Source organism: Chrysemys picta, chromosome 6, assembly GCF_011386835.1.
Source record: "Chrysemys picta bellii isolate R12L10 chromosome 6, ASM1138683v2, whole genome shotgun sequence".
Classification (NCBI taxonomy): Eukaryota; Metazoa; Chordata; order Testudines; family Emydidae; genus Chrysemys; species Chrysemys picta.
In genome coordinates, this window is record NC_088796.1 from 41,557,271 (window position 1) to 41,570,498 (window position 13,228).

Genomic DNA, 13,228 nt, shown 5'->3' on the forward strand with positions numbered 1-13,228 from the left:
TTTGGATGTAGTTCCTGAAGGCCAGCAGATGAAGTAAAACTGTCTTTTGATCACCTCATCCTTCCCGTACCTATAAGAGGTTTTGTATCTCCCAGAGTTCCAAGGTGTTTGTCTCAGTAGGTGGAACCAGCTGAGATAACTTTAACATAGGAGAAAATGGAATAAGTCTAAGGAAGGCAACAGAAACAACAATGTCTCTGTTCTGTCAGTGATTCATACAGCAGGAAGAAGTGGTCTGGTAGCACTAGATGAAGATAGTTTCCAGTGATATTCTAGGAGATTTACAGATACTGAGGTTAGCGTGAAGTGGACCGAAGGGCCTTCAAGACTAGCAGGAAGGCAAAGAGATCATTCAGCAGGTTCAAGAAGCCTTGGGCAAGCAGAACAGAATCTTGCAGAAGCTCTCCAGGAGGTTTAACTTCATAGCCATAGATTGGCTAAAGATGCCATGGTACCAAAATCTTAATAGATATGCCTGGTGAAAGACCCATCATTCTGCTTGTCACAAAGGATCTGCTCATGCAAACACAATTTTCCTAGAAATCCTAATTCACCAGAGCAAGTGATCTAGGTATGAGGGAGTAAAACCTTTAATAAAAAGGAAGGAGGTGCTGCCAGATAAGGTAATGTCTGCTAGAATACTCATCTGAAAACAATGTACTTTGTTGTCCTATATGAGAATAAAGAACACCTGAGTCCCCTTCTGGTACAGGAGAACAAAAATAGTTCCTTCTCAATCTGTAGTTCTGGACATCCTGCCATTCCAGTAAGCTGGTCAGAATTGGAATTGAATACCAGTTCTATAAAGATACAATGTAGCTATTACAGTATTATAGGGTGTGATGGTTCACTTTTCTATGCACATCACCCAGATGTGACCAAAAGCATGAGAAAGCTTTGGAGGGAAAAAATGATACTGTTAATAGGTATTCCAGTTCTCCCTTAAATTTGGTTGCTAATATTCAGTGAAACTTAAGTTTATTCTCCATATTCTCATAGCATCTTCTGTTGAGCCCCTTAAGTCTATTTGCTGCATATCATGGCCTTTAATTTTTTTTTGCTATTACTTCTGCTAGAGTCAGGGAACGTTAATGTCCTATTCTGTAATGTAGAAGGACTGCCAGCAGGTAATATGAAGAACTCTTGTCCTCATGATCCTGTCTGAATTTATACCTAAGGCAGTTTCTACATTTCATCTAGCCTTGTCACTTCTGTCTTAATCCACAGAATTCCAGAGCTACATTGCTTGGATGTCAAGACCCTGTTAAATTTATCTTGGCCAAGCAGCTGAGTTCAGAGAGTGAGAGGTTATTTATCTTGCATCAAGGCTTTACTGTAAGAAAGGTCAGGCAATTTCCAAATAGAAAACTTAAAAATGGATTAATGACTAGAAAGGAAACTTGGGAAGGGAAGTCCAAGGTGAATCCAATGGCCACTTGATCAGATGGCTGACACAGTAGACCTGATGTATCTTGATTTTAGTGACAGTCCCATGTGACATTCTCATAAACAAACTTGGGAAATGTGGTCTAAATGAAATTACTATAAAGGTGAGTGCACAACTGGTTGAAAGACCATACTCAGAGTAGTTGGTAATGGTTCACTGTCAAACTGGGAGGGCATATCTAGTGGAGTGCTGCAGGGGTCAGTCCAGGTTCCGATACGATTCAGGGGTCAGTCCTGGTTCCGATATGATTCAATGTTTTCATGACTGATTTGGCTAATGGAATGTAGAGTATGCTTATAAAATCTGGGAATTACACCAAGCTTTGGGAAGAGGGAGCAATTTTGAAAGCACTTTGGACACAAGATTAGAATTCAAAATGATCTTACCAAATTAGAAAATTGGTCTGAATTCAACAAGATGAAATTCAATAATGACAATGTAAAGTACTTCACTTAGGAAGGAAAAATGAAATGCACACCTACAAAATGGGGAGTAACTGACTAGGTGGTAGTACTGCTTGAAAGGATCTGGGGGCCATAGGGGTCACAAATTGAATGAGTCAAGGTTGTGATGCAGTTATGAAAAAGACTAATATTCTGGTATAATAACAGTATATTAACAGTATGCTCTACTCGGCACTGGTGAGTGCTCAACTGGAATACTCTGTCCAATTCTGGGTGGCACGCTTTAGGGAAGATGTGGACAAATTGGAGAGTCCAGAGGAGAGCAATAAATGATTCAAAAAACCTGACCTATGGGGAAAGGTTAAAAACACTGGGCTTGATTAGTCTGCAGGAAAGAAGACTGAGAGGGGACAGATATTTAAGTATGCTAAGGTCTGTTATAAAGAGAACTGTAATCAGTTGTTCTTCATGTCCACTGAAAGTAGGACAAGACGTAATGGGTGTAATCTGCAGCAAGAGAGGTTTAAGTTAGATATAAGGAAAAAGTTTCTAACTGTAAGGATAGTAAAACATTGCAATAGACTTCCAAGGGAGGTTGTGGAATCCCCACCTGAAAGTTTTAAAGAATGGGTTGGACAAACACCTGTCAGGGATGGTTTAGGTGTACTTGATCATGCCTCAGCACAGGGGACTGGACTTAATGATTTCTTGAAGTCCCTTCCAGCCCTACATTTCTGTGATGGGTACTTGTGGGACTAGAGACCAGATGTATTGTTTTAACATAGCTTTATGTATATGCATAGAATATACAATATGGTCTAACACCGGGTCAGCAACCTTTCAGAAGTGGTGTGCCGAGTCTTCATTTATTCACTCTAATTTAAGGTTTTGCGTGCCAGTAATACATTTTAATGTTTTTAGAAGGTCTCTTTCTATAAATCTATAATATATAACTAAACTATTGTTGTCTGTAAAGTAAATAAGGTTTTTAAAATGTTTAAGGCAGGGCTTTGGAGCAGATCCTGGAGCTGGAGCGTGGAGCTGCAGGTTTTTGCCTGGAGCTGGAGCGGAGCCAGAGCACAGCTCCAAAGCCCTGGGAAGCTTTGTTTAAAATTAAATTAAAATGCAGAGAGCCCCAAACCGGTGGCCAGGACCTGGGCAGTGTGAGTGCCACTGAAAATCAGCTTGCGTGCCGCCTTTGGCACGCGTGCCATAGGTTGCCTACCTCTGGTCTAACATATTCCCTATATCAGAAATTGTGTTTTAATTTGTTTTCCTTAATCCTGCCCTTTCCCCTCAAACAACCTTTTGTTTTGACATCTCTGGAGAATTTATATAAATTAAGAATTGTTTGAAATGTATAAAAAATCTGTGGGTATAGGAGAAAAATTGTGCTCAAGGAAGACCAAATAATCAGAAGAGAGATCCAGTTTAAAACAAAGAAACGAATGAAAATGTGAGATTACAGTTGTGTGACTTTTTGTACAGACTATCTTTGCAGTCTTAAGTGAAAAATATTTCTGGTCTTTAAATGATTTTTAGTAGTTGTACAAAAAGTAACTTCCAATACAATTTCTATTTCTATCACAAAGTTTGGGTTTTGTCAGAAAATAGAAATGTTTTACCTTTTAATGGTCAATCATTCTATCGTGTTTATATTACAGGTTAACTAAACTCCAGATATTGGAACTGAGAGAAAACCAGTTAAAAATGTTGCCAAAGTAAGTACAGATGGAATATTTAAGGTACATGCCTGCTTGGTTTTCAGTTTCAGTAAACTCTTAAAAAGAACAGGAGTACTTGTGGCACCTTAGAGACTAACATCCAATGAAGTAGGCTGTAGCCCACGAAAGCTTATGCTCAAATAAATTTGTTAGTCTCTAAGGTGCCACAAGTACTCCTGTTCTTTTTGCGAATACAGACTAACACGGCTGCTACTCTGAAACCAGTAAACTCTTAATGACTTTTCAAAAGTGGATTGAGCCTTAATTGGCCCAGGATTCACCAAAACTTCATGATCAAACCCAGATGAATCAGCCCTCTTGCAGAAACTCTTCCTCCTCCTCATGCTCAGTCTCTTCCTTGTCCTGGCTTTCCAAATTAGCTCTTGCTCTCTCTTCTTTAACCCAGTGGACTCCTTGATCTTCTGCCTCAGATACTTGAGTTTTTACTGACTAGGTACTTTGTTAATTTCCCCCTTTCCCCCCCCCCCAGTCACTGGGACTGAATCCCAAGAATTATGCCTTAATCCAGCTCTGTGAATGTCATGATTCCAGTTGAACGTATTTCAAATGGTAATCCATCAATTTCCCTCTCCAGAAATCTTGACAAATTTTAGTGTACCATTGCCGCACTCTCTGTATGTGCATGCATAAATTTATTTTAGTGGTACTATGTCTTCTTGACTTTACTGTTGAAATCTTTTGTGGATATTATTCAAATTCTAATATTAAATTCAATATATGTGGGATTAATAGGCGCTTATTGTTCAGAGTGAGTGAATGTGATTCATTTGTTTTTGAGCAACGTTGATAATGAATAAATTTATTATTGATAAAATACAACACAGTACATACCTATGTTCTGTGGAATTTGTTATGGAAGATGTATTTCAAAACACTTCACTGAATCATTTAACATAGCTAGTGTGAGTATCCCCCAATTATGTTTCCACAGCTGTAAAATGCTTGTTAAAATTTTAGTCTTCGGTTGTCTTAATAGTAAAATTCAACTGTATGCTTTATTTTTTAGACTGTATATCACTTCTAGTCCCTTCCTTCACCTCTTAATTTCAGGCAGTGATTGTGGGTTGCTCTCCTTATTCTAGCATGGGACAAATTAACCCAGGAAGCTGACGTTGTTACTTCTGTGGTCTGGCACTGTCCTGAGTAATTTAATTTTCCACCTAATCCACATGGTGATCCTACTTAACTAAGACTGTTTTCATTTGAGATATATGCAAGTAATGGCATACAGTTGAAATCCTTTCTTGGACAGAATTGATTGTGACTTATTTTGCACATTATGTTTAGATACTCTACATCGGGGTGGCCATACTTTCTGACCCTCCAAGCCACATATGACAGTCTTCAGAAATTCAAGAGCCAGAGCGCGCCTGCCAGGGCTCGCGGCTTCAGCTGCGCAGGGCGTGACTGCCCAGGGAGGCCCGAGGTTCATGTGTCGTGTGTCCCCTCCCCTGATTTTTGCCAGGGTTTGCTGACTCCACTTTGTCACATGATGCAGCCAGGCCCCCTCCCTGCACAGCAGCTGTTAAAGCTGAGGCTGTGGGGAGAGGCAGCAGCAAACAGCTGGGAGCAGCAGGGAGAGATGCTGCCTCTCCCCACAGAGCTAACACCTGGAAGCTGCAGGGAGAGGCTGCTGAGGGTAAAAGGGGAGGTGTGCCTGAGGTTGTGTGACTAAAGCTGTTGGGGATGACGATTGAATGGTGCCCCACACACATACACTCTCATCGGGCACCAGTTGTCTCTGGCAGTAGCCTCTAGTCCCACCATCCTGCTGCAGGGCAGAAGGCCTGAGGCTATTCACCCCCTCCCCCGCAGTCTAGTAGGCAGAGAATTGGGGAGGGAGGGGTTTTGCGAGCTGCACTTTAACTGTAAATGAGCCACATGTGGCTCGCAAGCCATGGGTTGACCACCCCTGCCCTGTATGGTGAAGGGTTCACCTGTCAGCATGTGACAGTGACCCAAAAAAGGTGATATTGAAAACATTATTCAGAAAGAGAACTTAAAATGCTGTGATATTCATTCATTTGACGTAAAGAATTTTCTTTACCTTTAGCTTCATGATTTTTTATTCGTGGTATATGTAAACTGACATCCCTCAAAGTGAGGGATATTTGGCATATAGTTACAGTTGAAATGCAAATATATTGGTAATTCCCAGACGAAAACCTACATGCAGATAGAGTTAAGTTTAAGAGAAGATATCAGTAACTTAAGCGTAATTCTCTTATGGATAAAAATTTTGACAGGAATGTTGTAATGCTTCATCGGTGAAATCCTGGCTCCCCTGATGTCAATGGGCATTTTGCTAGTGACTTCAGTGGGGCCAGGATTTCATTCTGTATGCACAAAAATAAATTCAGCTTTAACTGTGCAGTCTTGACTAGCGCCACCATAATCGTCCTAGCAACACAGCTGCTGCCATAACTCTTCCATGTCTTCCCGGATTAGTTCAGCAAGGTACTCAAAGCTATTGGTTTTATTTGTGTGTTTAAAGATAACATCATGCAAAAGTACCTTGCTGATTTGGGGCCCTAGAGAGGAGCACTATCTATATATGATATGGCTAAGGAAGAAACCCAGCATAGCTGCTGAGACTCTCTGCACCCTGCGTCTACTTTGCAGGTGATGTGATTAGCAGATTAATGCCTGGCCCACCTTCAATTATGAAGTGAAGGCAGGGACTGTAACAAACATCTAAATTAAAATACTTTTAAAAGTCCAGGTATGTTTATAAATAAAGGTGCTTTATAACTGTGAAGAATGAGTTTGGATGAAAAAAATCAATATAGAACTAAATAATAACACAGGATAAAAGAAATTGGAACGTAGATGCAAAGGGGAAAATGCTTTATTGGCGCTAATTAGGTATACCAGCCTGAATTAATATTTTGCTACAGAGCCTAAACAATTTTCTTGCTTGTTTTCATGTTTATATTTCTGTATTTTTTCCTTTAGTTTCTTCACACTTATTGATACTTGTTGATTTTTATTTTTAATCATAGATGTCATTGGACAAACTTATAGTAACATAGAGCTAGCACGCCTATTGAATTAGGTTTGAGTAAAATATTTAACACTGAAGCAAAAAGCACTTGTTAAAGCTGTTAATCAAAGTGGGTAATTAATGCCAAGGAACTAAATTAACCTTAGTTTGTGCCAAATACATTATTTAGCTTTAAGCTGATCCAATATTTAGAGATTGAAGATAGGAACTATTGTAATTCATATTAAAAATAGATCTTCTATTTGAAAGGAAAGCAAGAGTACTGAACATTGTATAAACAGTTTATTTGATAGCTAAAAGTAGAGAAAAATAATTTTTTATATTTGCAGAAACTGAGAAGCTTCTCAGTTTGGAAACGTTTTCATTGGCTTTTTAAATGTAGTTCTGATTGTAAACGATGCAGTGACCAATTCCTAAAACAAACAAAAAAAATGCAAATGATTTTTAGGAAGAGTTACTTTTGCACTATGTAGGGCCAATTCCTGAAAACATATGCATGTAACTAAAGCTGTGTGTTATTCCCACTGAAGTAAATGATATTGTTAGCATCAATAAAGTTATCCATGGCCATAAGTATTTGCAGTATTGGGGTCTAAAGCTTAATTAAAACTGTGTCTGTTAAATTCTTTATTTTTAACTAAATTGAGATTTTGATTGTTTTGTATAATATGAAACATTATTGTACTCCCTAATGCTATCTTAACTCTATTTAAGATTTTAAGTCACTTTAGTGCCTAATGTGACTCACCTAAATCTTGCTTGCTTTTTAAGTTAAAGGAATAGCTGCTTTATGCACAATGGCACAATGTTTGGAAATGGAACAAGAAATCAGTCAAAGCAAACATTTATTAGAAATATAAAGTAACTTAAGGAATTGTTTATAGTCCTTCAGCTATTGCATTATATATAAGTAAATGTTTGTTTCTTTATTTTTTTTAATTCACCTTACTTAAATTCTTAAATATAAAAATAGGCACTGAATACATTTCATGGAGTGAATTAAAAATGTGCCTTGTTTACTGCTAGAGTTATATTATTATAATGCTGTCAGCCTTTGAGTGGGGGGTCAAAAACTTTCAGTTGTCAGCCATGTTCTTTTTGGCCATAGCTAATCCATTATGCAATGCTCATATTGGTGAGGGAAGGTAGATAGAAAACCAGCATTCTGGCCATAGATCGGAGTTCTCAAACTGGAGGTCGGGACCTCTCAGGGGCTCGTGAGGTTATCATGTGGGGGGGTCGTGAGCTGTCAGCCTCCACCCCAACCCCGCTTTGCCTCCAGCATTTATAATGGTGTTAAATATATAAAAGATATTTTTAATTTATAAGGGGTGGGGGGGGGGGGTCACACTCAGAGGCTTGCTATGTGAAAGGGGTCACCAGTACAAAAGTTTGAGAATCACTGCCATAGGTGGTACATCTACACAGCAATAAAACACTCACATCTGACCTGGGTCAACTGACTCGAGCTTGCAGAGCTCGGGCTGTAGAGCTGTAAAATTGTCGTGTAGACATTCCAGCTCAGGGGTGAGGGTCTCAAATCTTGGGCTCCAGCCCGAGCCCAAACATCTATACAGAAATTTTTAGCCCTGAGCCAGTGTCCAGATGACCTGGGCCAACCATAGTTGTGCCAGTGCTGATGTAACAAGAGAGAACTCTGAAGTGATTACAATGAGTTGGGGGAGATGGAAGGAAGTGTAAATGGAGAGTAGGAGAGTAGCTTTACAGAATGACTTAGAATGATTGAGATGACCATATTGGTCATAATTTAATTTACAAAAATTAAACTAGCTGACACTAGATGACTTAAAGCTCTGACTTCTTTTGCGTGATTTAGTCAGCAGGATCATTAATGTGTAGTTATTCAATTGAACAATGTATGAAAATCTGACCCTGACTAAGTATCAGTCTTTTTACAAAACTGCATCACTATTTAATGCTGATTAAAAACATGTATTAGTATGAATACAGGAAGATTGGATGTAACTGGTATTTTTTAAAATCTAATTCCTTATTAATTCCTTCCATGTGCAGAACCATGAACAGACTGACTCAGCTGGAGAGATTGGACTTAGGAAGTAATGAATTCACAGAAGTGGTGAGTTTTAGCTAAGTAGCAGAGCTTAGAATCTTTTTCTAAATCTTTATCCTTAAATCTATTTTTAATCAACATCAAAATGTAAAAATCAGCTTATGAGCTATGTTACTGAACAAATGTTGCATACACTTCTTACTGCTTTATGGAATCTATTTTTAAAATTCTGACTATTTATTTTCCCTTTTCCTTTTTAAAAAACCCTAATGATGTGATAGGACTGTGACAATTGGTAGAAGGTGTATTTTAATATGCATTTTAATATGCAGGCATAGGGATTCTTTTATTTGGTAATCAAATAATTAAATTGTACAAGTCTTCATTTGCTTTAGTATGGCAGGCAAACATAAACTGTAAACAGGAACCTTCTAGTGATAGATAGTGAATGTAAACTATTTGGGCTCAAGATAAATTATTATTTACTTGCTGTTTTGGGTAGTGCCCACAACAGTATTGGCTTGGGGTTCACAGACCTTGTCATAGGGAAGACTGCCTCCTCTCCCATTTATGATGCTGCAGACAAGCACTTCCTCTCCCATTTACAATAGCATAATGTCTCTGTAGCAACTACAGCAACTACTGATACAGAAAAGTAATATTAGGAAAGTATTCAATGTATTTTTAGCTGACTTATAATGGAATTTAGCAATTGGAAACATGATGAAGAGCCAACACTTGTGATCAGCCGACTCTCTGTAACCCTAGTAAGTGCTGTGTGGGACACAGTTTGAGGAGTGCTGTTGTACCATGCACTTCCCTATGCACTACTAGCCCGTGTACTAAGAAAATGTACTGAGGATCAGATTACTTGGTTTCTGTTCCTAGCTCTGGCACTGGGCTGTTTGTGACTTTGGATGAGTCACTTCATCCCTCTATGCCTCTGTTTTCCCTCCTACTTAGAAAGTTTAAAGAATTTGCATTGTTCTGTGAAGATCTTTTGGCAATGAATGTTTAATTTCTTAAGGAATCCACTTTAAATCTTCACTCATGAACTAATTAGGACTTGCTTGGGAATTCTCAGAAAATTAATTCTGTACTTGTAGTAAGAACCGTAATTTTAGGAAGAGGTTGCTGTATTCTTCATACATATTAAGTGATTGAATCCACGTTTTAAGTGCAAAACTCAACTCAGTCTTAACTATTGGGCTACAGCCAATACCTCCATCATATACTCTCTCTGTCTTTTCAGGAACAAAGTATAAATATTTTCAGTGAAGCATACATAATATGTGTGTTTTGTCAAGTGGTATTGCCTCTTTCCTGGGGCTTGAGAAAACATTTGTATTTAAATGGGAAAACAAATTGTAGATTCCTTTGTTTTCTATATGTCCTCCTTTGAGGCCTAGGACAAATTAAGGAGGAAAGTTATAATAGGAACTTATTGTTAAAATATTCTCTTCACTGATATAATGGTTCATTTATCCCATATACACCTTTTGATTTGCTGCTACACTATTACAGGTTTTAAGCTACAGGTTTGAAGTTTGCCTGGTCTAGGATCTAATAGACTTTAACTGGCTGTTGAATAAATAGCCATGCTGAGGTGTAAAATTAATAGAACGTTTTTTAAATCTCTCAGTATGAAAGGCAATAGGTACATGTAAGCTTTATTTAATGTGTGTTCCAAAAGGAAAACAAACTAAGTTTTTTGTAAAGATTGTTTTAAAAATTTTGGTCAAATTCTTACACTTGTCAAAGACTTACATTTTGTAAAGTTAGTTATCTGTGTTGTGTTCTGTGGCTCCACACAAAGCAAGTATAAATTAAAACTAGGATTAAAAAATCTCATTTAATAAGACTATTCAAATGGCTGAATTGACTGTTTCACTGCTGCATTTAAACTGTTCTTTTGTATCTGATTTTTTAAAATTCTTTTAACAGCCGGAAGTACTTGAACAACTGAGTGGGTTAAAGGAATTTTGGATGGATGGTAATAGACTAACTCTTATCCCTGGGGTATGTCTTTTTGATGTTTTAAGCGCATTGTATTTTAACTGTGTAGTAGTACCTGTCTTGTCAATTAACTTCTTAAATTAAGAATATTTAACAGTACCACATAGCCAGGAGATTAAGCCAATTGAAGCCAGTGCAAATGCTCCCATTGATTGTAATAGGTTTAGGGTCAGGCTCTATATTCTGGATCTCAGTTACAGTTATGTACGGTCCATACTGACATTTTATTCCTGTTCTAATGAGCCTTAAAATAAATAGTATATACTAGGGGTCATCAAATAAAATTGATAGGCAGGTTTAAAACAAACAAAAGGTTGACTGTGAGTTGTGTGAACTCTTTGCCAGAAGATGTTGTGAAGGCCAAGACTATAACAGGGTTCAAAAAAGAACTACCTGTGTACTCATTCATTAGCCCGTTCGTATATAAGCCAACCCCCCAAGATGGATAAGTAAAAATAGCAAAAGCTGTGTGACCCTTTCATAAGCCGACCCTATATTTCAGGGTTTGGAAAACTTTGGCTCCCAGCCCTTCAGGGTAAGCCGCTGGCAGGTCAGAACGTTTTGTTTACCTGAAGTGGCTGCAGGCACGGAGCCCCTCAGCTCCCTGTGGCCGTGGTTTGCCGTTCCCAGCCAATGGGTGGGAACGGCAAACCCCGGCCACAGGCCGCTGAGGGGCGCTGTGCCTGCAGACGCTCCAGGTAAACAAAACGACAATGTATTAGATATTCAATTCAATGATTCCATAGAGTTTTAAAATCATCAAATTGTGGTGTAGACCCGTTTATAAGCTGACCCCCCCTCTTTGATGCGTCACCTTTTTACCAAAAATATTCGGCTCATGAACGAGTATATACAGTAGATAAATTCATGTAGGATAGGTCAGGCAATGGCTATTAGCCCAGATGGGCAGGGATGGTATCCGTAGTCTCTGTGTGCCAAAAGCTGGGAATGGGAGACGGGCTGGATCACTTGATGATTACCTGTTCTGTTCATTCCCTCTGGAGCACCTGGCATTGGCCACTGTCGGAAGACAGGATACTGGGCTAGATGGAATTTTGGTCTGACATAGTATGGCCGTTCTTATGTTCTTACAATTACAGCAATTTGATTATTTTGGAACTTCACTGCTGATTTTTTTTTTTTTTATAAATTGTATTTCAAAGTATGGACAATATGTATTTTGCTTTCAGACTTACAAAGTCATAGTGCTCTTCTGACATTTGAGGCTTGTAGTCAGTCTACTTTTGTCTACAGAACTTTTCTAGGAACTGAGCTAAAGCCATCTTTAGTCTCTTCCCATTTCAATGAATTATTCCTTGGATAAGTGTTTTTTTTTTTCTCTATACTATACAGCCTAAGTTTGGTAAAACCATAAGTGACACATAGTGTTGTTAGCTGGTTTAGTGTTCATAAACATTTGTGTATGCTTGAGCCATGCAGAAAAATAAGGAAGTTAAAGTAAAAATATGAAGAGCTTAGGTTTATGCTTGTTTAATCACTCAACCTAGTCCAGTTAATGATTGCCATTGGAGTTACTTTTTAGGGGAAGGTAGGGTTCAACTCTACAAAAACTGTATGCATCAGGGAGAAAGTTGAGTGCTTGAAGAGCAATAATGCTGCTTCACCTATGATAAATTATGACACTTCCATGTTACATTAGGTACAGTCTCTGCTTGTGCTAAATTAAGGAGTGTTCCTGAACCTAAGTCTTCAAATTGGAAGAGTACTTACTGATCCAGAGACTGAATTGTAAAATTAATTAATCTTAAAAGAAACCCCAATAACTGGATTGTTTACATTTAAATGTGCAGGCTTGCATACAACTATACATCACATTATGATATTTAAATATTTATATATTCTGATATTTTAAAAATAAATTTAGTAGCATGATATAGTTTGGCTATTTAATATCAAATTACACCATGATGCTAATAATACTTTGTTTTATCTTCTCTTGCAGCATGATACTTTAGAGCAGAGGGGTCTCAAACTTTTTTTGCTGGGACCCCCTTTGAAAATAGTTCAGGCTGTGACAATCCCTCTCCATACCATGCCACCTTTACTTCTGCACTGCTAGTGGTGGCAGCGCTGCCTTCAGAGCTTAGCGCCTGGCCAGCAGTCACCACTCTCGTGACCCCCACTACAATAGTCTTGCAATCTCCTTTTGGGTCAGGACCCCCAGTTTGAGAAACGCGGCTTTAGAATCAGTAGACTGTCAGAAATAATGGCTTTCTTTTTATTGAAGTTGCAGAGTTAACCGATTTTTCCCCCTCTCGTTTAGTTAATTGGCAGCTTGAAACAGCTGACCTACTTGGATGTTTCTAAAAACAACATTGAAATAGTTGAAGAAGGTGTTTCAGGCTGTGAAAGCCTACAAGACCTGCTGTTATCCAGTAATTCACTTCAGCAACTTCCAGAGTCCATAGGTTTGTATTATCATCTAATTTATGCGCTTTTAAAAAAAATTAAGGTAGCTGTTGGACACAACTTTATGGAATACAAATTGGAATAGCCTATGGACCCAAAAGCAAATCCGTAATCTTAAACTGTTCTGTTCATAAATGTGCAAGACATTGG

The 13,228-nt window shown here is 38.4% G+C and overlaps 1 protein-coding gene across 13 annotated transcripts in view; it reads left to right on the forward strand.

The window, feature by feature from the left end:
* Positions 1-13,228, forward strand: part of ERBIN (erbb2 interacting protein) — a 229,461-nt gene that overhangs the window by 154,438 nt on the left and 61,795 nt on the right. For 11 of the 13 annotated variants that reach the window (XM_042841744.2, XM_042841742.2, XM_008170647.4 and 8 more), the window contains 4 exons: positions 3,516-3,572; positions 8,635-8,698; positions 10,577-10,651; positions 12,933-13,077. In XM_042841744.2, the coding sequence (XP_042697678.1) occupies positions 3,516-3,572; positions 8,635-8,698; positions 10,577-10,651; positions 12,933-13,077 (341 nt within the window). The remainder of the gene's footprint in view (positions 1-3,515; positions 3,573-8,634; positions 8,699-10,576; positions 10,652-12,932; positions 13,078-13,228) is intronic. The other 2 variants (XM_042841747.2, XM_042841751.2) reach the window with 1 other exon arrangement.